This window comes from Staurois parvus, unplaced genomic scaffold, assembly GCF_062004578.1.
Source record: "Staurois parvus isolate SC_StPar_1 unplaced genomic scaffold, SC_StPar_1.0 ptg000133l, whole genome shotgun sequence".
Classification (NCBI taxonomy): Eukaryota; Metazoa; Chordata; class Amphibia; order Anura; family Ranidae; genus Staurois; species Staurois parvus.
This window is the reverse complement of record NW_028317929.1, coordinates 7,708,971-7,733,759: the sequence shown is the minus strand read 5'-3', so window position 1 is coordinate 7,733,759 and position 24,789 is coordinate 7,708,971. Positions and strand designations below refer to the sequence as shown.

Genomic DNA, 24,789 nt, shown 5'->3' with positions numbered 1-24,789 from the left:
AGGAAACTAATCGTACACACATACTACAGCACTGACCCTACACACTGAGGTGCTGATTCTACACAGCACAACATACACACGCACACCGGGACCGTAACACCATGCGGCACCACACTCTACTTCGGCACTACTCCTCCCACTATTGACCCTCCAAACTAGTCCCGCCCCGGTATGTCCCTATTGGTCGCTAGACATCACATTGTGACCCGCGATTGGCTGCTCTAAACTGTCCGTCTTCCGGTCCCATCGTAGGCCCTACTGCCTGGCTAAGTTGTAGTGGGCCCGGGCAGAGCCGAGCCGGTGATTTGGTTTGGGACGTGTCGGTGAGGGTCAGCCGGGAAGCGGGGCTATCCTCCCGGAGTACAGGACATAGAGTGCCGGAGAAGGGCAGAGAGGCCGGGGACAGGAGGATGAGCGCTGGTATCGCGTTGCTGGCACGATAGCGGTTCCCACACGCCCCCCAGGCCTGCTTCATCCGCCGTCATGCTGATAGAGAATGTGGAGGCCTTCAGGACGTGGCTGGCCAAGTTACTGGAGCCCATGTGAGTAGTGTGAGGAGAGTGGGAGGTCACTGTTTGGGGGGTGAGGGCAACAAGTCCGGGGAGAGGGGGAGGAGGGTAGACTGGGGACACACAGGTGACAGGTGAGTCCTGTAGGGGGCCCTGCTCGCCTCCATACTGCCCTACAATGCTGCAAGGAGTACTGTGCCCTCTTCTCTCTACAGACAGCACTGCTACCCAGTGAAGCTGCTCAAATGTGCTTCTAAAACCTGAGTGTGCTTCTCAGATGTCCCCAGGAGTACTATTATCATTTATACTTTAATAGAGAAGTTTGGGCTTGTTAAACCTTTACACTCATCTCCATGCTTCAGCTGTCCCCCCTCTAAGGCTAAGAGCTGAGTGATCACACAACCACTGATGGCACAGTTCTTTGTCAGCTCTGAGCAGAGAGTAGCGAGTGTCAGTCACCGCTCTTCGCTCCTCTAGCGCTCACTGTGGCCAGTCGGTATCAGCTGGTCCCCTTCTCAGCAGTGTACTGAGAGCGGGATGCCAGCTGCTGGTCAGGCATCTGGGTGGATCCTGGCATCATTGGATCCAGAGCCTAAAGCGACTCTATAACGTCCCACTGTCAGCTGATCCTGGGTCACAGGAGAGCACAAGTAAGAGCTTTGGCCATACCTCTTTTAGGGCTCATTTACACTTGCTTCGACTGTAACACACATTAAAGTGCCTACCACTTCAACACGCTTTTTTAATGTGTTTTTTGATGCTTCAATGATGCTTTTGGTGATTTTTTTTTTTTTTTTTTTTTTTTTTTTAAAGCTTTAGTGAAGCTTGGCAAAAGTCCAGTAGAACCCCTGTTCAGTAGTATCCCTACTCTGCAGATCCGCAGCTCATTGGTACCCTTGTTCAGCAGATCCGCAGCTTTTTGTACCCTTGTTCAGCAGATCTGCAGCTCTTTGGTACCTTTTGTTCAGCAGATGCCCCGCTCTTTGGTGAACTCAACCCCCCCCGCTGATGCCACACTCCTTGGTTGCCCCTTCTGCTCTGCTGATCCCCCTCTGTCTCTGGTCCCTGCTCACCTCCCGCTATATTGCTGCCACACTGCGTACCACGTGACATTGCTCACTTCTTGTTCACTGGTCCCCCAGCTCTGCTGATTCTCTGCCACTCCGTTCTCTCTCCGGTCCACACACAACTTCTTCTATAGCATTGCCTTGTTGCACACCACATGTGCTGTCTGCTAGTTGCTCTACTCCAGTCCGGACCCCACTCCCCTTTTTGCTGCTCCACTCTGAACATTAGATGTGACATCTGCATTAGACACTTCCAGAATGAATATATATATATATGAACCAGAAAGTGCTGTAAGCAAGCTTTGTCATAGACTTCTATGGAGGCTTTGAAGCACCATGAAAGAGCCTACCATGAAAGTGCAATCACTTCAACTTTCTTTTTTGATGCGGAAATGATGCTTTAGTGATAATTTTTTTTTTCAGCTTGCCAAAAGCCAAGTAGAACCCTTTCTCAGTAGTACCCCTACTTTGCAGATCCTCAGCTCATTGGTAACCTCGTTCAGCAGGTCCCCAGCTTATTAGTACCATTGATCAGTAGTGACCCCCCCCACTCTGCCGATCCTCCTCTGTCTCTGGTCCCCGCTCACCTCCCGCTATATTGCTCCTACTCTGCGCACTACATGTGACAATGCTAGCTACAAAAATTCAAATTGACTGCCAGTATTTTGTAATGACATGCTACATTCATCTTGCCATCAATTTTCAAAAGATTCCCCGTGCCTTTAGAGCTCACACCCTCCAAAACATCAGTGATCCACCACTATGCTTCACAGTGGGGATGGTATTCTTCTCACTGCAGACCTCGTTGACCCCTCTCTAAACATAGCACTTGTGGTTGTGACCGCAAAGCTCTATTTTAATCTCGTCACTCCAGAATTCAGTGTGCCAGAATCTGTGAGGCATATTGTAACCAGGCTTTTTTGTGGCATTGGCCCAGTAAAGGCTTCTTTCTGGCAACTCAACCATGCAGCTCATTTTTGTTCAAGTATCCAAGTATTGTGCTCCTTGAAACAACCACATCGTCTTTTTCTCCCAGAGCAGTTCTTCTGGCAGTTGTTACTGCCATCTTTATTGGTCTAGCTAACCTTGGCTTGGTATTGGGAGATCCCTGAATTTTCCACTTCTACCTAAGTGAATAGTAGTGACTGGCATATTCATGGCTTTAGGCTCCATGCACACTAGCGGTTTTTAAACTTCTTGACACCGAGAGTATACAAATATGTGGCCTCTCCGCAGCTGGGCCTTGGTGCCAAGGGGCCACATATTTGCATACCCAATGTAAACAAAAGATGTGCTGAGATCGCGCTCCCGGCAAATTTTTTTTTTCTTTTCAACAGTTGCACTTATTGAAATCGTACAAAAGTATAACAAAGCAAGGTACATAAGAACAGGCAAACTTATGGCAATCAGTAGAAATACAATACACATGTCAGTCCAATGCCAAAGATTATGCAGTGTCAACTGGTCATCCTGAGTGAACGGGAGGGGGAGGGAGAGCAAAGAGAAGAAAAAAAAAAAATGGAAGAGGAGGGAAACCATCGGTGAGGGGGGAGGGTAAAAAGGAAAAAAAATGGAAGAGGAGGGAAACCACTGGTTGGGGGGGAAGGAAGAGAGAAAAAAAAAATGGAAGGGAGGGGGGGTTGGGAGAGGAGGAGAGGGAGGGGGGGAAGAACAGTACAAACTGGAGAATAATCCAAGTGTTGCGCTCCCGGCAAATTTACCGGTGCCTCATGGAAAGGTTCTGGGTCACTACTTGCGGTCGGTAGCTTTTGGACTGCGCGACCGCCGATTTACAGCGGTCACATGACCCTAAGCCCTTAAAGGGCCAGGAGGTGCTGGCGCCAAGTGGTTAAGCTCCTAGAAGCCATTAATATTTTTTTTTTTTTTCTCTGCTCCTAGAATCTAAATAGTGTTATCCTATGTGTCCATGCACACTACTCTAGGCTATGAGCATTTTTTGAGCTTCAGTGACTAGTGGCAGAAAAGAAAATTGTTTTTGTAGAATTTTCTGGAGCGTTTTCTTTTTCCTCTGTGTATTGTAAAAACGCTAAAGCTTCTGAATGCTACTTAAAAAAACATTACCAGCATTTTTTTATCTAGCGTTTTTTGAGCTTAAGAAAAGCGCTAGTGTGCATGGAGCCTAAATTTATTAGCTTTACACAGAGCATCCTTGATTTTCCTCTTCTGGGGTTCCCCGCTGGCGCTTCTGGCTCCTCTTGCCTTTAAAGTGCCCCTGTAGCAAGCCACAAAGTATAGTAGAGTGCCCTTATAGCAAGGTTATACAGTGGGGAGAATAATTATTTGATCCCCTGCAGATTTTGTAAGTTTGCCCAATTACAAGGAAATTAAGCGTCTATAATTTTTATCATAGGTGTGTTTTTAAATGATAGGGACAGAATATCAGCCAAAAATCCAGAAAAAACACGATAAAAGTGTTCTAAATTGAGTTGCAGTTCAGTGATTAAAATAAGTATTTGATCCCCTACCAACCAACAATAATTCTGGCTCCCACAGACTGTCAATTTAAGAAGGTGCTCCTAAGGAAAGCTCGTTATGTGTATAAAAGACACCTGTGCATAGAATTTCTTTCTTCCATTCAAACCTCTCCCCCATGGGCAAATTACCATAGACCTGTCAAAGGATGTCAGGGACAAGATTATAGACCTGCAGAAGGCTGGAATGGGGTACAAGACCACCAGCAAGAAGCTTGGTGAGAAGGAGACAACTGTTGGAGCGATTATTCATAAATGGAAGAAATACAAAATAACCATCAATCGCCCCTCGGTCTGGAGCTCCATGCAAGATTTTGCCTCCATGGGGTAAGGATGATCATGAGAAAAGCGAGGAATCATCTCAGAACTACAAAGGAGGAGCTTGTGAATGATCTCAGTTGGGACCACAGTCACCAAACAACCCATTCGTAACTCAATACGCCGCCATGGATTGAAATCCTTCAGTGCCTGCAAGGTCCCTCTCCTCAAGAAGGCACATATACAAGCCCATCTGAAGTTTGCAGATGAACACCTAATAATTCATAGAAGGATTGGGAGAAGGTGCTGTAATCAGATGAAACCAAAATTGAGCTCTTTGGTATTAACTCGACTCAGCGTGTTTAGCGGAAGAAAAATGCTATGACCCTATGCACACCATCCTTACAATGAAGCACGGAGTGGAAACCATATGATTTGTGGCTATTTCTCTGCTAAAGGTACAGGCCGACTTTGCCGCATTGAGGGGCCAATGGACAGTGCCATGTATTGTAAAATGTTTGGATCAGAACCTTCTTCCCTCAGCCAGAATGCTGAAGATGGGTTGTGGATGGGTCTTCCAGCATGACAGTGACTCCAAAAAATACCACTAAGACAACAAAGGAGTGGCTCAGGAAGAAGCACATTAAGGTCCTGTAGTTGCCCAGCCAGTCTCCAGACCTTAATGCTATAGAAAATTTATGGAGGGAGCTGAAACTTTGAGTTGCTAATTGACAGCCAAGAAAACTTAAGGATTTAGAGAAGATCTGTAAAGAAGAGTGGACCAAAATCCCTCCTGAGATGTGTGCAAACCTGGTAACCAAATACAAGAAACATCTTACCTCTGTGCTTGCCAACAAGGGTTTCTCCACCAAGTACTAAGTCATGTTTTGCTTGGGGATCAAATATGCATTTTACTCACTGGTAAAAATTATAGACCGTTCATTTCTTTGTAAGTGGGCAACCTTAAAAAATCTGCAGGGGATCAAATAATCTCCCCACTATATAACAACTTCTGCCTTTAGAATCACTCACTTCCTTCACCTGCACAGAACTACATGTCCCATGACACATTGCTCCTCACACTTTCGCATTGACAAGTTCTCAGGAACTTACAGCTCAGTACACCATCCATACATGTCGGTATGTGTGCTGCACTGTGTATACTGACATGTAGCCAAATATTGCGTTCTGTATGCACACCAACTAATCGATTATGAAAATAGTTGTCAACTATTTTCACAAATCGATTAGTGGTTTCAGCCCTAGTGATCTGAGCTGTCTGCTTGTTCACTGACGCAGTGAAGGAAAGTTTATCAAAACTGGTGCATAAAGAATCTGGAGTAGCTGGTCATGGCAACCAATCAGCATTTGCCTTTCATTTTCAAAGCTTAACTAAACAAGCTGAAGATAGAAGCCTTTTGGCTGCCATGCACAACTGTTCCAGATTGTCCAGTGTTAATAAATTCCTCCTGTGTGCAGAGTTGATCTCAGGAGCTCTGTACCTTGTGATTTACTGTGATGGCCAATCACAGCGATAGCAAATAAACAAACATAATGTTGGCATTTGAAAGCCTCCTTCTCTACCACTGATCGTCCCAATTCCCTTCCTTTTTTGTTTCTCCAGCAGATCCTTTAAGAATACATTCTCCCATTGACCACCATAGAAAGGGGAGGTACACTGACTAGCACATGGCTGCAAGGGGTACATGGGGCATATGGATCATAAAGCTTGCATACTGACCAACAGCAGTCATAGGGCACTCATTGCTGACTGCCAACACTTAAAGGGGCACTGGAATTTGCAAGTTGATCTGTTCATTACATAATCCTGACACCTTGTCTTAGCCTCCATCTACATTTTTGCACTGCAGGAACATGTGAAACTGTTGGTGGGCTGCAGTGCTCTTCACTCTTAACACCCCAACGCACTTGCATTGCAGGTCACCACCATGCATGGAAGTGCAATACATAGCGGGCATTTTAGGGCCTCAAGAAATATAATATAAAATATGGCTGAATTACTATCACAGCAACTGGAAAAATAGTCTGGTAATGAAGGGTAATGCAGGAAGGTAATCAAGTAGTTAAGGAGGAGACTGGGGAGTTATGTTTACTATAATTAAACATGTTTTTATGGTGTTGGCAGATCTTCATTATTAGTTGTAAACTAGATGGGCACACTGCCTGTCCTAACAAAGGGTTAACAGTCTCAAGGCTTGGGTATATTATGTGAATGGGAAAATATAACACAAATTGGGGGAAGGGGTTCTCAAATTTGACTATAAAAGTGGAAATACACTTTTTTTTTTTAAGTTAGCAACAAATCACTTTAAAGTGGTATTAAACTCAAAACCAAAAATGTAATGTATTGTGGCTTACCAATCATTAATTAGGTTTTTTTTTGTCTTCCTTTTTTTTTTTTCCCCCCTCTGATTTCACTGCGTGATCTGGTCAGTAACACACCTCCTGTATTAGAGTGCCCCCACTCTGGATGAATAAGTCCAGGGGCACCTTTTGGACAGCAGTGTTGTTAGTTCTGGGGGGGGGTTGTTAGTTGTGTTAACAGATTTAGAAGCACTAACAAGTTGAAGCTGAACTCCGGGTAACACTTTATAAGCAGTTACAGCAACAGTGTGTGTTTTTTTTTTTGTTTTGTTTTTTTGGGGTTTTTTTTGTGTTTTTGGGATAAAGGTTTTACATAAATAAGCAAAAGCTGATGATAGTAAACACCCTTTTCAGTGATACAGATGAAACTCAAAAAATTAGAATATCGTGCAAAAGTTCATTTATTTCAGTAATGCAGTCTTTCCCATGATTGTGATTCCTACTGAACCAGACTGAGAGACCATTTAAAGGCTCTGGAACCCTTTGCAGGTGTTATGGCTTAATTAGCTGATTAGAGTGGGACACTTGGAGCCTAAAATATTGCACCTTTTCACAATATTCTAATTTTCTGAGATTGTGGATTTGGGGTTTTCATGAGCTGTAAGCCATAATCATCACAATTATGACAAATCACGGCTTGAACTATCTTGCTTTGCATGTAATAAGTATATCTCATATATTAGTTTCACATTTTAAGTTGCATTACTGAAATAAATGAACTTTTGCATGATATTCTAATTTTTCGAGTTTCACCTGTATATGGTTTATCTCCACTCTCTAACTGTTACGTCTGCAAGATAGCTTGTTCTCTTGAGAAACAGACTGACTCACCAGGTGAACATAAGGTAAAGAAAACTAATGTAGCCATCACATCTAATAGCTGGTACACTGCAATATAATTTTTTCTTTTCAGTTTTTAATACTGCTTTTTAAAGCCAAACCCCAACTAACTCTTTTTAACCCTTTGCCGTTGGACAATTTTAATTTTATACACATAACAAACATACTTGTTTTTGGCTGGAAGAATAATTAGAACTCCCTGATCTCATCAATGGCATTCATAAAGCATGTCGTAGGTACTTTTCTGTTTAGAAAAGTACTTGTCAAAACCAGGTACCCCCTCCCGCCAAAAAATATTCCAAATATAGAAGAGGAGTTGAGGGGGAGAAGGAGGAAGAGTGGAACATCCTCTTTTAACCCCTTCTGCGATCACACCTGTTCACCCCCTATGGACCAGAGTAATTTTTACATTTCTGCTATTGACCCGTTTATTCAGCGATAACGTTGTCATTACTTAAGATAAAAAAGTAATACCATTTTTTTTTTTTCTTTTTTTTTTTGTTAGGACAAACAAAGCTTTGAGCCCCACACGAGGCAGATTCGCTTGCTCAGTAGGGGATCTCTCCGCTAATCCCCGCTTAGCAAGCGGTTGACAGGTCTGTGTCCGCTCTGTGTCTGCAGAGCGGACACAGACACAGCCTGCTGTCCTCTATGGGTGGTCGAATGGAAACTGACCACCTGTCTATTTCCATCCGACTGCCATCCCATCTGATCCGAAGGACGGAGGGGGAATGGATCTCATTATTTCTCTTTTTGGCGGTTTGGATGTTGGCAAGTGTAAGCGAACACATGTCCATTTGCACCCGCTGTTCCATAGAGGTGAATAGAGGTTACGATCAGGTCCGCCTGAAAAACAGGCAGGTGGACCAAATCGGAACGTCCATGTGAAAGGGGCCTTCTTTTCGTGCATATTGTCTTGCAAAAATGTATTTATTTTTTTCCCCCCGCAATCCTTAACCACTTGCCCTCCAGAGGATTTACCCCCCTTCCTGGCCAGGCCACTTTTTGCATTATGGTACTGCGTTACTTTAACTGACAATTGCGCGGTCATGCAACACTGCACCCAAATGAAATGTCCATCCTTTTGCTATTAAACATTTAGGGCAAAAAATTTTTCTGCTACATGTCTTTGCTTAAAAAAAATAATAAATTTGAATACGTGTAAATGAATTGGTTTATATTACATACATTGCATTAAGTTATTGCATTTACAAATCTATATTATTATTATATATATTTTTTAAAATTTATTTTTACTAGTAATGGCGGCGATCAGCAAATTATAGAGGGACTGCGGCTTGCATTCTGACACTGAAGGGAACTGACTTGGTGTCACTGACATCCACAGTGACACCATTATAGTGATCAGTGCTAATAAAAAACACTGACACTGTACTAATGGCACTGGGGAGGAAGGGGTTAACATCCGGGGTGATCAAAGGGTTAACGGTGTGCTGTTGCACTTGGGGCTGTGTGTTAGTGCTTCACTGTAATCACACTGCTGGATCACAGCCATGCAAAGCAGTGTGCAGGAGCTGACAGAGGAGCACTGTTTTGTTTACAAACAGTTCTCCCCAGCCCCACCCCCCCCTTCCCCCTCGGAGTTGCTCGACAATCACCGGTCGGGACCCGCTGATTAATAACTGCAGCCGCAAAAGGCGGCGCGGGTAGAGAGGTCGAGCGCACCCCCTGGCCGGGAATGCGAAATCCATGCATCTGTGCCGCCCTGTAGCAGCATATCTGCTATAGGGTGCTCGGAAAGCGGTTAAACAATTAAACGTAACAAAACACGTGTTTTCTTAGTAATGTTTAAAAATGAAGTGTGTTACTACACAAAAAAGTGCTGATTTTATTCTGTAATTTTGTCCTGTTTAAAATGACACTAAAATTTATGATTCTGGGATAAAGCATTGGAAAGGTATTATAAATTAAATAAAGTGGTTTTTTTTAATTTTGCACTTTTTTTAAATATGTAATTTGTAAATATGTGTTTTTAAAATGAGTAAAAATGTTAACAAATGATAAAGTTTTTAAATAATATTCGTTAACTAGAAAATAGCAAAACAAATCGTCAGGAAAATTAAACTAAGGGTGATATTTACTAAACTTTTTATCAAACCTAATCTTTAACCACTTGCCCACCAGATGATTTACCACCCCCCCCCCCCCCCCCCCCCGATGACAAGGGCTCTTTTTTGCTACTCAGCACTGCACTAATTCAACTGATAATTGTGCGGTCATGCAATGCTATACCCAAATGAAATTTACGTCCTTTTTTTCACACAAATAGAGCTTGCATTCGGTGGGATTTGATCACCTGTGTGCTTTTTATTTTTCGTGCTATAAACAAAAAAACCTAAAATTTTGAAGAAAAACAATAATTTTTACTTTCGGCTATAAAAAAATATATAATAAACTCAAAGTTAGTTATAAAGTTAGGCCAAAATTTATTCTGCTACATGTTTTTGGCAAAAAAAATCCTAATAAGTGTATATTAATTGCTTTGTGTTAAAGGTATAGCATCTACAAACTATGGTATACAAAATGGAATTCACACAGCTTTTACTTTGACTGCCCATCACATTTCTTGAGGTGCTAAAATGCTAGGATAGTACAAACACCCCCAAATGACCTCAGAACGTAGACACCCTAAGCTATCTGCTGAGAGGCATATTGAGTCCATGGAAGATTTTTTTTTTTTTTTTCCACAAGTTTCTGGAAAATGACAAAAACTTTTTTTTTTTTTTTTTTTTTTTTTTTTTTTTTTTTACAAAAAGTTGGCATTTAAATTATATTTCTCGCACAAGCTATGGGTATATGTGGAATTACAACCCAAAATAGATTCTGCTACTTCTACCGAGTATGGGAATACCACATGTGTGAGAATTTTTGGGAGCCTAGCCACATACTCTAGCCTGAAATCCAATGACCACTTTGAAAGCCTGAAGGTGCGTAACTTCCTCATTACCTATCACAGTTTTGAAGGCCCTGAAATGCCAGGATAGCACCAAACCCCCCCCCCCCCCCAAATGACCCCTTTTTGGAAAGTAGACACCCCATGGAACTTAAAAAGAGGCATGGTGAGTATTTTGCAGATCTCATTTTTTTTGCTCACAAGGTTTTGAAATATATAAAAAGAAAATAAAAAATGTTTTGTTTTTTTGTTTTTTTTATTCATTTTCCAAAAAACTTGTGGCAACAAATGAGATCTGCAAAATACTCGCCATGCTTCTTAGCAAATTCCGTGGGGTGTCTACTTTCCAAAAAGGGGTCATTTGAGGGGCTTTAGTGCTATCTTGGCATTTCAGGGCCTCCGAAACTGTGATAGGTAGTCAGGAAGTGTAATGAGGAAATAAAGACCTTTAAAAGCCTGAAGGTGCTTATTGGATTTTGGGGTCCTGGCTGGACTGCCAAAACGTCTCTCACATGTAGTACCCCCATACTAGGGATAAGTAGCAGAATGTATTTTTGTAATTTTCCAAAAACTTGTGGTAAAAAAATAATTCTTCTGTTGATTCAACATGCCTCTCAGCAAATAATTTGGGGTGTCTACTTTCCAAAAAGGGGTCGGTTTTTTTATTTTTTTTTTTGGGAGGGGGGGGCATTTTATGCCCAGCATTAGAAGTTTATGCCACACAACCACCTGAAGATCAAGCCTTTTCTGCCACTTTGTTCACATGAACAAAATCAGTATTTTTTTGCTAGGAAATTAATTTGAACCCCCAAACATTATATTTTTTTTTTTTTCAAAGCAAACACCCTAATGAATAAAATGGTGAGTGCTGCAATTTTTTATTTAACGTAGTATTCGCGCAGCAATTTTTCAAATGCAATTTAAAAAAAAAAAAAACTTTTTTTTTACTTTTAATGCACAAAAACACAATATATTGACCAATTACTTGGTAAAATATAAAAGATGATGCTATGCCGAGTAAATAGATACCGAACATGACATGATTTAAAACTGTGCATGCCCCGTGCAATGGTGACAAACTGCATACGTTTTTAATATCCATAGGCAACGCTTTAAAAGCCTTTACAAGCTACCATTTTAGATTTACAGAGGAGGTCTAGTGCTAGAATTACTGCTGTTGATGTGACGTTCATGGTGATACCTCACATGCATGGTGCAACTGCTGTTTACATACCTACACAGGGTTATTTTGTTTTTGTTTTTTTAATTAATTTTACACTGTCCCCTTTTTTTTTTTTTTTTTTTTAACACTTGTAATGCTATCACAGGGAATGCAAATATCCCCTATAACTTCAATGAGCATTGTCATATATTCTTTTTTGAGGAATCTGGGGTCTATCAAACTCTAGATCTCTTCTTTGCCCTTACATTATCCAAATCTCACCAAGATCGGTGTGCATCTGCTTTCCCAATTTACAAATGGCTCTGTTTATATCCTGCAAAACTGATGTGATGAAATGCTTGTAGCTTCCGATTTCTTAGGCTATAGAGATGATTGACACCATTCTGGTCTCCAATCAGCTCTATGGTCAGCTGGCAGAAACACCGGCTGCATTCTCAGGTTCCCCCGATGGCACAGGACTGCCCGAGAAGGTCATGGAAGGCAGCGGGGGAGGAGGACATCATCTCCTGCTGCTTGTAAAAGCCACTAGGATTGCTTTTACATGAAAGCTGATCGCCAGCTGAAAAATAATCATACCAGGATGATGCCTGCAGCTGTAGGCATCATCCTGGTATAACCACTCAAAATCCAGTGATGTACCAGTATGTTGTTGGTCCTTGTTGGGTATATATGCTATGTTCTTCTCTTTTTTTTTTTTTTTTTTTTTTTTTTGTATGCAGCCTGTGGGCTGAAAGGGGAAAAAAGAGAAGATATATCTGCCAGAAAAAGTGTGTGGTATGCCCACCATTAGAATATACCACCCTGCATCTACCCACTTCTAATGGTGGGCACACATGAAATGTGCCAAAAAATATTATAAAATATATATGCCGAAGCATAGGGGCCATCCATCCACTGGCCACCCCAGGCCCCCATGCTTCAGCATATACAGTTGCAAGAAAAAGTATGTGAACCCATTGGGATTACGTGGAGTTTTGCATGAATTTGGCATAAAATGTGCTCTGAACGTCATCTAAGTCACAACATTAGAAGAACACAGTCTGCTGAACATAATACTACACAAACATTAGATGTTGCCATGGTTTAATTGCACATAACATGTAAACCTTCACAGTGCAGGGAGGAAAAAGTATGTGAACCTTTGGACTTAATAACTGTTTGACCCTCCTTTGGCAGCAATAACCTCAACCAAACGTTTCCCGTAGTTGCAGATCAGACCTGCACAACAATCTGGAGTAATTTTGGACCACTCCTCTTCACAAAACTGTTTCAGTGTAGCAATATTCTTGGGATGTCTGGTGTGAATCGCTCTCTTAAGGTCATGCCACAGCATTTCAATCAGGTTGAGGTCAGGACTCTGACTGGGCCACTCCAGAAGGCGTATTCTGTGCTGTTGCAGCCATTGTTTTGTTGAATTACTTGTATGCTTTGTGTCATTGTGCTGTTGCATCACCAATCCTCTGCGGAGCTTCAGTTGGCGGACAGATGGTCGTACGTTTTCCTGCAAAATGTCTTGATAAACTCTGAAATTCATTTTCCCATCAATGACAACAATCAGTTCAGGCCCTGAGGCAGCAAAGCAGCCCCAAACCATGATGCTCCCTCCGCCATGTCTTACAGTGGGTATGAGGTTTTGATGTTGGTGTGCTGTGCCTTTTTTTTCTCCACACATAGTGTTGTGTGTTCTTCCCAAACAACTCAATCTTCGTTTCATTTGCCCACAGTATATTTTGCCAGTAGTGCTGTGGAACATCCAGGTGCTCTTTTGCAAACTTCAAACGTGCTGCAATATTTTTTTTGGACAGCAATGGCTTCCTCCGTGGTGTCCTCCCATGTACTCCATTCTTGTTTAATGTTTTCCTTATTGTAGATGTGTCAACAAAAATGTTAGCATGTGCCAGAGATTTCTGTAGGTCTTCAGCTGACACTCTGGGATTCTTCTTTACCTCATGCAGCATTCTGCGCTGTGCTCTTGCAGTCATTTTTACAGGATGACCACCCCTAGGGAGAGTATCAAGAGTGCTAAACTTTCTCCATTTGTAGACAGTCTGTCTTACCGTGGACACATGAACATCAAGGCTTTTGGAGATACTTTTGTAACCCTTTCCAGCTTCATGCAAGTCAACAATTCTTGATTGTAGCTCTTCTGAGAGCTCTTTTCTGTGAGGCATGGTTCACATCAGACAGTGCTTCTTGAAACCAGTAAACCCAAAACAGGTGTGTGTTTTTTAAGGGCAGGACAGCTGTCAGCAACACCTCCAATATCATCACACTGATTGGAGTCAAGGTTGGCTCACTCCTGGCTCCAATTAGCTCTGGGAGAAGTCATTAAGCTAGGGCCTCACATACTTTTCCTCCCTGCACTGTGAATGTTTACATGTTATGTGCAATTAAACCATGGCAACATCTAATGTTTGTGTAGTATTATGTTCAGCAGACTGTGTTCTTCTATTGTTGTGACTTAGATGACGTTCAGAGCACATTTTATGCCCAATTCATGCAAAACTCCACGTAATCCCAAGGGGTTCACATACTTTTTATTGCAACTGTATGCTATTTTTTTTTTTAAACTGCGGATGAAAAATCTCATCCAACAGTGCTGCCCACAATGACTTACCTACAGTATCTCACAGAAGAGAGTACACCCCTCACATTTTTGTAAATATCTTTTATATTTTTTCATGTGACAACACTGAAGAGTTTACACTTTGCTACAATGTAAAGTAGTGAGTATACAGCTTGTATAAAAGTGTAAATTTGCTTTCCCCTCAAAATAACTCAACACACAGCCATTAATGTCTAAACCGCTGGCAACAAAAGTGAGTACACCCCCAAGTGAAAATTGGCCATTTTCCCTCCTTGGTGTCATGTAACTTATTGGTGTTACAAGGTCTCAGGTGTGAATGGGGTGCAGGTGTGTTATATTTGGTGTTATCGCTCTCACTCTTTCATACTGGTCACTGGAAGTTCAACGTGGCACCTCATGGAAAATAACTCTCTGAGGAACTGAAAAAAGAATTGTTGCTCTACATAAAAGATGGCCTAGGCTATAAGAAGATTGCCAAGACCCAGAAACTGAGCTGCAGCATGGTGGCCAAGACCATACAACGGTTTAACAGGACAGGTGCTCAGACCATACGCTGCACACTGCATCAAATTGGTCTGCATGGCTGTCATCCCAGAAGGAAGCCTCTTCTAAAGATGATGCACAAGAAAGCCCACAAACAGTTTGCTGAAGACAAGCAGACTAAGGTCATGGATTACTGAAACCATGTCCTGTGGTCTGATGAGACCAAGATGAACTTATTTGGTTCAGATGGTGTCAAGAGTGTGTGGCGGCAATCAGGTGAAGAGTACAAAGACAAGTGTGTCTTGCCTACAGTCAAGCATGGTGGTGGGAGTGTCATGGTCTGGGGCTGCATGAGTGCTGCCGGCACTGGGGAGCTACAGTTCATTGAGGGAACCATGAATGCCAACATGTACAGTGACATACTGAAGCAGAGCATGATCCTCTCCCTTCAGAGACTGGGCCGCAGGGCAGTATTCCAACATAACGATGACCCAAAACACACCGCCAAGACAACCACTGCCTTGCTAAAGAAGCTGAGGGTAAAGGTGATGGACTGGCCAAGCATGTCTCCAGACCTAAACCCTATTGAGCATCTGTGGGGCATCCTCAAACTGAAGGTGGAGGAGCGCAAGATCTCTAACATCCACCAGCTCCGTCATGTCGTCATGAAGGAGTGGAAGAGGACTCCAGTGGCAACCTGTGAAGCTCTGGTCAACTCCATGCCCAAGAGGGTTAAGGCAGTGCTGGAAAATAATGGTGGACACACAAAATATTGACACTTTGGGCCCAATTTGGACATTTTCAGTTAGGGGTGTACTCACTTTTGTTGCCAGCTGTTTAGACATTAATGGCTGTGTGTTGAGCTATTTTGAGGGGACAGCAAATTTACACTGTTATACAAGCTGTACACTCACTACTTTACACTGTAGTAAAGTGTAATTTCTTCAGTGTTGTCACATGAAAAGATATAAGAAAATATTTACAAAAATGTGAGGGGTATACTCACTTCTGTGAGATACTGTATATTCTGAGAGTAAGTTCCTGTTGCTGTCAGAATAAACAGGTCGGTGCTGCAGCTGAATGGCATGGCATTCTTTCAAAGAAAACAGCAATGTCTAGCAATAAAACAGTAACAGGAAAATTGTAACCGTAGAACAGTGACAATGACTACAACAAAAACCTATAACTATTTTTGGTTTGTAACATTTTTTTTTTTTTTTTTTGGGGGGGGGGGGGGATTTGAACTTTTATTTTTTTTAAACTTTTTAAAATCGATTGTAGGGTCTCCAATTGCGATAACCAGTTTCCTGTCTACCGACCATTTTTCGAGACCCTGTGTAAATATGTGCCCTGAACTGTCCCATGCTGTATCCTATGCTAATACTCAACTAGTGTGTGGTAGCAACGGAAGCAGTCCTTGAGGCAGAGACCAGGTTGGCCAGGACAGGAGGGCCAATAAAAGCGGGTGTCATGCCTAATTCCATGTCTGCTACAGACACGACATCTTTTTGGGGTGTCCTTTGGGTTGGGGTACCAGGAATGACATTGGGAAAATGCCTCTCATGCAACTGGCTAACTGCAATCTGTGTTGGGGGTTTGGGCCACAGCACCTATTGGATACAAAAAGGCCGTGATCTCTTCCTGGAATTTTAAGAAGGATCCACTTTGTCCAGTTGCTTTGTAAAGCACAAAAGCATTATATAGAGCCAATTAAAATAAACAGACATTTTTTGTACCAGCGTCTGGCTTTTCAGAAAAGTACGGCTTCATCTGGTCATTGAAGTCCACCCCTCCCATGTTAAGGTTGTAGTCATGGACACAGAGGGCTTCTCAACAACACCAGCTGCCATGGCAATTTGGATGGTCGTGTCTGCATGAATGGAAGACAGGACGAAAACATCCCATTTTGTCCTTCCACTTCACTGCGAGCAATTCCTCATTTCTCAAGCAGGCTTTTTTCCCCCTTTCTAAAACTGGTATTTACAAGCCATTGGGGGAAGCCCCTGTGAGTAGGTCGCACGGTGCCAAGTGAGCTAATTCCAAGACTGTACAAATGTCTAAATAGTGGCACGCTTGAATAAAAATTGTCCAGGGTATAAGGGGTACCCCATATGGAAAAAGGATGATGCCTAGTCCCAAACTATCTTGCCACTGCTCCCCATGTAGTCTGGGCATCTGAGGGAGCTCCACGTGACTTTTTCCCTCGTAAATCCCAAACTTCTATGTATAGCCTGTTGCCCTCTCACAGGTCTTATACATCTTGATCCCATATCTAGCATGCTTGCTGGGGAGAAGTTGTTTGAATGCAAGGCAGCCAGAAAAATAAATGGACTCTTCAACGCAGATATTTTGCTGGGAAGTATAGACATCTGCAAATTTTTGGTTAGGGTGATTTACGAGGGGCTGAATTTTGTGGAACTGGTCAAATTCAGGGTCACCCCGAGGACGACAGTGTGTTGTCGTTTGAAATGCATAAAACGCATTATACTCTCATATCTATGCCTGGCCATGGCAGCAAAGAACGCGGGTCTGTGGACCAATACAACCGCAATTCATTTTTTTAAATAATTCCCATATTGAGGGTTAGGCCCCAAAATACTTCAAGTTTGGAAACCGTAATGGGTTTCCATGCAAAGTGTCTGACAAGGTTTGACTTTGGGTGGGTAGCGATAAACTGTTGTGCATATAAATTGCTTTGATCCACAATCAATGCAGACAGATCTTCTGTGAAAAACAACTCCAAAAAATCAAGGGGAGTATTTAAATTAGCTTTTTCCACCTGAATTCCAGGTTGGGCAGTAAATGGGGGAAGTACGGGTGCTACAGAATTTTGTGGGCTGCCAATCGGATATTGCAAGCACATCCGGAAGGATATTAGGAGCTCTACAGGCCTGTGTTGGCGAATTCTTGGTGGCTGCAGGACACTACTTGTGCTCGCCACTACACAAGCTTGTACTACACTTATGGGACTCATCACGTCATCAAGTGATACTGCAGTGCTGATATGTGAAAGACCAGGATGTACTAGGCCGCTGGTGCTCACCAGTTCACCAAAAGGTAGAGCAGCACTAGTACTGGCTCTCTGCTGCATATGAGAGTCCTCATGCATTTTGAACATCTCAGCAACCTGGGAATGGGGTCGGGAATGCCTGATCCAAGCAGGAACCTCTTCTCCATTGTCTGAGCTGTCTGTCAGGGTGCTAAATTTATAGGTATCTAGTGCGACTCACAGGAAAAAGAGCACCTGGCTGTCGAGGACTGCTTGAACCGCTACAAAAAAAATTCACTAGCAAGTGCTAACAGAGATCAGGCCTGACTCCGCAAACACTGCGGTTTTGTATGCAATGCATCAAGTGACAGTGATCTGCTAACACTGTACTTGCTGAGGGAGAAGGGGGGGTTAAGCCTAGGGGCTGGCAGGTCCCGCTGATCCCGCTAACGCTGCATTTTTGGGGACACTGTACTAACGTGAATGCTGGTATAGTGCTGATCTGATCAAAGATATTGATCCGTTCAGACACTATACTAGCAATGGAGGTTTATTGTGTATATGAGCGTGTTCCTGGCAATCAAGGGGTTAAATGTGATGACTGATGTAGTGATGGGCAATCTGACGCTATCTGGGGGGGGGAGGGACGTCGTCGCACGATCAAGGGATTAAATGTGTCCTGAAGTGTTATAACTGTAAATGTGTGCTGCTTTTACTCACTGTGTGTGTTGATTCTTCTCTCTCTGGGACAGAATGTGTGTAATGGAACCGGACCCAGACCGCACTTGGGTATTTTTGTTAGACTCCAGCTTCCCTGTCTGAACAGAAATCCCCGGACACCACCGCTGATCATGCAAGAAATAAGACCGCACCAGACTCTCAAGACAGGAAGTCAACTCCTTTATTTTTACACAAGATATATACACAGGGTGGGGAAATACAACCAGGAACAGGAAACACATCATCAGGCCCTCCCAGCAGGGGGAAGGGCTGCAGGAACCCCCCCCCACCAAACCAAGACACAGAACAATGGGATGCAGCACATGACAGTGAAGGATGGACCAACCACATGGCAGGGAACAATGGACAACCCCCACACCCATATTAGAACTTTTCATCCTGTATCCCCTAACAGGCACAGGGTGCCTTAGACATAAGAGGGATTTGGGAAGATGATACAGGGGTCCCCCCACCTCCAAAAGTCACTCCCGTCACAACAGGGATCGATCAACTTAGGCCGACCATCACTGGCCTAAATCGGATGATTGACCCCTCAATCAAATCGCGGTCTCTGCAAAAACCACGGGAGTGCAAATCACGTGTATATATACGTGATTTTGCCCAACCGTGCCGCCCTGTAGCAGTATTTCTGCTCTAGGGCGGCACGAAAGCGCTTAAAAAAAAAAAAAAAAAAAAAAAAAAACCCCACACACCACAAAAATATTTCTTTTTTTTTTTTTTTTTGTTTAGTAAGATAAGCACACCGTAAAACAGCATTAGTGTGACAGGGCCCTGAGAGTAAACAATACATAGTCTCATCAGTAGCCCTGGGAGCACAGCCAAAATACAGTAGACTGTACAATTGGAACTTACATTGTTAATATGCATATAATATAATTAGATTTGCAGCACTCCACCATTTGCCCAAGCCATGAGGATGCATTTTTATAGATTCCTGTCCAGTCAATCCAGCTGTAGTTGATTGAGTACCACCTGTTGTTCATGTCATGGCTTTCTCTCAATACAGAAAGTCCTGTCTGTTCTTTACAGGCCAGGGGCTTATGATACCGTAAAGTAATGTATGTTTATCTAGAGTACTTTCCTTTTTTTTTTTTTTTTTTCTACACTGGACTTTAGTCATTCGTTAACACTATACTGGTTAAAAGAAAAATTTCACTTACAGTATAATGATTTTTCTGATACAGACACTTGTGCCTGCTGCCTTTGTCTCAGGGCCAACTCGACTAGGGTTTCAGATCAGGTTTGTCACCACCTGTCATTCTCCATGCAGTCTGCTTGTCCATAAGCTCTCTATTCACTGATCTAAAGCACAGTAATCCTTCCCATGCAGTGAACATTTCTGTAGAATACAGAGATATTAGCTGTTGATACGGATTGTTTCTCTGTGCCTTTTAGTGTGGTGGTGTTCCATGCTTGTTGCACATAATACAATCCTTAGGGTGCTTTTTGTAAACTTCCTTCGCGCATATCTGCCTTCCATTATTTCAAAAAGGCAGGTTGGCAGTATAATGGGACACCAAGGACCATACATCCTGCACTCATGAGGAACTTTAAAGTGGAACTTTGCCCAAAAGGGGAAGTTCCACTTTGTCTTCCACCTCCCCCCTACTCCCTTTTTTTGTTTTGGAATATTTTTTTTTTTTTTTTTTGAGGAACGGCAGGTGCCCAATTTTGACAGGTAAACTTTTGGAACAAGTCACAGGTCCCAGCAGTGGGAATCCACAAGAAGTCGGGCTTGGAAAAACCCATATGTAAATGTATAGATAACTGGCTAAAGGATCGTTTTCAAAGAGTAGTGGTTAATGATTCGTACTCTGAATGGTCTAGGGTTGTCAGTGGTGTACCCCAAGGTTCAGTGTTGGGACCCTTACTTTTTAATATATTTATAAAGAATATAGCGTCTGGGATTAAAAATACCATTTCATTCTTTGCAGATGACACCAAGCTGTGCAGTGAAATAATGTCCTTACAGGATGTTTTCAATTTACAAGCCGACCTCAATGCACTGTTTAATTGGGCAACTATGTGGCAAATGAGGTTTAATGTTGATAAATGTAAGGTGATGCACTTGGGGGCTAAGAATATGCATGCATCATACATACTACGGGGGTACAACTGGGGGGAATCAATGGTGGAGAAGGATCTGGGGGTTCTGGTAAATCACAAGCTTAATAATGGCAACAATGCCAAGCTGCGGTTTCTAAAGCGAGCAAAATCCTCTCTTGTATTAAAGGAGGTATAGACTCCAGAGAGATAACATTTTACCCCTGTACAAATCATTAGTAAGACCTCCTCTGGAATATGCATTTCAGTTTTGGGCACCAATTCACAAAAAGAACATTGGAGAACTGGAGAAAGTACAGAGAAGGGCAACCAAACTGATAAGAGTCATGGAGGAGCTCAGCTATGAGGAAAGATTAGAGGAACTGAATTTATTCTCTCTTGAAAAGAGGAGATTAAGGGGGGATATGATGAATGTGTATTAATACATCAGTGATTCATATAGTGAACTCGGTGTAGTTATTCACCCTGAGGTAATCGGAGTATAAGGGGGCACTCTTTACGTCTGGAAGAAAATAAATTTAATCTCCAAACACGGAGAGTTTTTTTCACAGTGAGAGCTGTGAAAATGTGGAATAGACTCCCTCAAGAGTTGGTTCTGGCCAGCTCAGTGGATTGCTTTAAAATAGGCCTGGATTCTTTCTTGGATACACGGAATATAACTGGATACTAACATTTATAGGTAAAGTTGATCCAGGGAATATCTGATTGATTGCCTCTTGGGGGAACAGGAAGGAATTTTTTTTTCTGCAGGAGCAAATTGGAGCATGCTTTGCTGTTGTGTTTTTTTTTTTTTTTTTGTTTTTGTTTTTTTGTTTTTCCTTCCTCTGGATCAACTGTGGGTATAGGATTATAACTTTTTTTTTTTTAATGGTTGAACTGGATGGACTTTTTGTCTTTTTTCAGCTAGACTAACTATGTAAGTCACAGCCAGCTTCCCACACTAAACATGCCAGCGCCATGGACCTGAAGACCAGCTAAGAACCAGCCCGGGTGAGGACAACGCTGGATTCGTGAACAGGTAAGTGTCCTTTTAATAAAAGTCAGGAGTTGCAGTATTGTAGCTGCTAATATTTAGGGCCAGTTCACACTACATGCTTTTTTTCTGCATCCAAAACGCACAGAAAGTAGGTTATATGATTGTCAATGTCATAGTTCACATAAGTGCTTGCAGTTCCAGTGCGTTCCGGATGCAGAAAAAAAGAGAACAGGCTGCATTTATCCTGCTCAGAAGTGTACTGGAATGCACATTTCCTTATTTAAATTGAAGGGAAAAACTGCACAGGAACGCGTCAAAAACATTAATGCAGAAACACATCCGAACTGCGTTTCTATAGTGTGAACTGACCCTTAATGTTTCGAAACCTGGCTGAAGAACCACTTTAACAGAAAGCAGAATACAGAATAATTCATTTCCTTGAACTCTTTTCACACACGCTGAAACTCATGCTTTTTTTAAAAAATAATCCTAATGGCACCCCTACGCTTCTTACTAAGGTAAATGAGAAATTGTTCACCGAACTAATGGTAGCCAAGTACCATGATTTTTGGTGCTGAACCATTTAAAAAAACAAACCAAAACCGCTTGCACTTCTTTTGAGCACATGCTGTGCATTGGAGAGCCCATTGCAAAGAATAGGTTGCACTAACGGCACTACACCTTAGACTCCCTGTATATATTGAAGATGTGCTCTTTTAGTATGTATCTTTTGTCTGTTACCTGACCCGTCGTAATGACTGTGGGCAACCTGCTGTGACTACTTGTGGCTTTACAGCTGACTGCTCGCTGAGCTATCTGAATAGTTCCGCAGCTTTCTGGGACCTGTGCTGTGTCCCAAAAAGCAGCAGGGGAAGGGACAAGCTCCTGCTTGGATCACCATGGCAATCCGACCAGAAGTGGGAGCAGGTGCATGTCAAACACCGCTGTCCCCCAAAAAAATGTTTTTTGCCAAATTTGAAGGATGGGAGGGGGGGGGGTTGGGGTGTAAGAGAGGAGGAGGAGGAAGAATTGAACTTTCCCTTTGGGTGTAGTTCCGATTTTAAAAGCACTACTAGCACAAAGCTTACATGTAGGTTAAATTATCTCCTAAACATGTACAGTTTAGGAGATATTTGCTTGATTGGCAGATAGTGACCCGTGTCATCCCTTCAGAGCTTTGTACCATGGCTATGACTCTGTGGCACAAGCACAGAAGTGACGTCACCGCTGCTCGGCCATTCAAGCGGCTGCAGTCTGCAAACCCGGAAGGAAGACCAGGTGAAGATGGAATCCTCTGCAGAGGTGACCATGCGCTGCTGGAGGATTTTGTTTCAAGATAAAACTGGCCATACACGTATAGATTTTAGTTTGGGAATTTTCGTTTCAAGAATATTAGTTTTGATTTTCTAATCATTAGTGGGGCAAAACGATGTTCGTTGCAAGGGATCAGTGATGGGAAAATTCGAAAGGGAGAAAGGAAAAGAAAGAATTTTCGACAAGTGTATGTGGTTATCGTTCAAAAATGTTATTAATTTTAAAGAAGAATGTTAAAAGCAAAAGACAAGTTTCGTCCATTCATCGAATGTTCCAAGAATTTCCGTACGACTTTCTTTTTATGCCTTTACCTTGCATTGAGAGAGACTTTTTTTTTTTTTTTTTTTTCTTGTTACTAATGCTTTTGAAATGTGACAATACACTATATTGGCAAAAGTATTGGGATACTTGCCTTTACATGCACATGAACTTTAATGGCATCTCAGTCTTAGTCCGTAGAGTTCAATATTGAGTTGGCCCACCCTTTGCAGCTATAACCGCTTCACCTCTTCTGGGAAGGCCGTCCACAAGGTTTAGGAGTGTGTCTATGGGAATGTTTGACCATTCTTCCAGAAGCGCATTTGTGAGGACAGGCACTGGTGTCAGACGAGAAGGCCTGGCTCGCAGTCTCTGCTCTAATTCATCCCAAATGTGTTCTATCGGGTTGAGGTCAGGACTCTGTGCAGGTCAGTCAAGTTCCTTCACCCCAAACTCGCTCATCCATGTGTTTATGGACTTTGCTTTGTGCACTGGTGCGCAGTCATGTTGGAACAGGAAGGGGCCATCCCCAAACTGTTCCCACGAAGTTGGGAGCCTGAAATTGTCCAAAATGTCCTGGCATGCTGACGCCTTTAGTATTCCCCACACTGGAACTAAGGGGCCAAGCCCAACCCCTGAACAGCAACCCCACACCATAATCCCCCCTCCACCAAACTTTTACACTTGGCACAATGCAGTCAGGCAAGTAGGCTTCGATATCGTATGTACTCTCCAGCGCTTCAAGAAATGGACAGCCAAAGGTAAGCTCTGTCATGTGATCAGCTGTGTCTAATCGCATGTAAATAAGGAAATGCTGGTTATCTGCATTTCTCTCCTCACGAGCTGTCACGCTGACAGCTCTTGAGGAGAGGAGAGCCGGTAATCTGCATTCCTCAGAGGAGACATCTACACTGATCATCAGGGCACTGATGATCAGTGTAGCTCCATCAATGCCACCTGTCATTGAGCATAAATGCCACATATCAGTGCCTACCAGTGCACATCAATGTCACATATCAGTACCAATCAGTGCCATATGAGTACTACCTTTCAGTGCCCATCAGTGATGTCTGTCAATGCCCAGCAGTGCCATCTACTAGTGCCTCATCAGTGCAGCTTATCGGTGCCCATCACTGCAGCCTCATTAGCGCAAATCAGTGAAGGAGAAAAATTATTCATTTACAAAATTTTATAACAGAAACTAAGAAAAAAACTTTTTTTTTTCTTCAAAATTTTCATTTGTTTTTGGTTTATCAAAAAATAAAAAAACCAGTGATTAAACACCACCTAAAGGAAACTCTATCTGTCTCATAAAAAAGATAAAAATTTTGTATGGGTACAGTATTGCATTACCACGCAATTTGTCATTCAAAGTGCGACAGCGCTGAAAGCTGAAAATTGGCCTGGGCAGAAAGGGGGTGAAAGTGCCCGGTAGGCAAGTGGTTAAATACTAGACACTTACGTTGGCCATACATTATACAATTTTCTTGAAGTTTGGTTTCGATTTATCAAAAACCATATAATATGAGGTCAAACCTAAACAACACTTTCAATTGTGTCCAATTAGGAAAGCCCTTACACTACATAGTTGAAGGTAAATCTAAGAAAATTGTATAGTGTATGGCCAGCCAAAGACAAACTCTAGAAACGCCTTCTACTGCATATGGCTATATCAATTAGATTAATTAGTCCATTATCCAACAGGTGTCTCGGATGTTACTTGCAGGTA

General features: G+C 42.5%; 1 protein-coding gene across 1 annotated transcript in view; it reads left to right on the top strand.

The window, feature by feature from the left end:
• Positions 1-242: 242 nt before the first annotated feature.
• RBM27 (RNA binding motif protein 27) overlaps positions 243-24,789 on the top strand; it is a 137,454-nt gene continuing 112,907 nt past the window's right edge. The window contains exon 1 of the mRNA XM_089673018.1: positions 243-542. Within this exon, the coding sequence (XP_089529144.1) occupies positions 484-542 (59 nt within the window). The 5' untranslated portion in view covers positions 243-483. The remainder of the gene's footprint in view (positions 543-24,789) is intronic.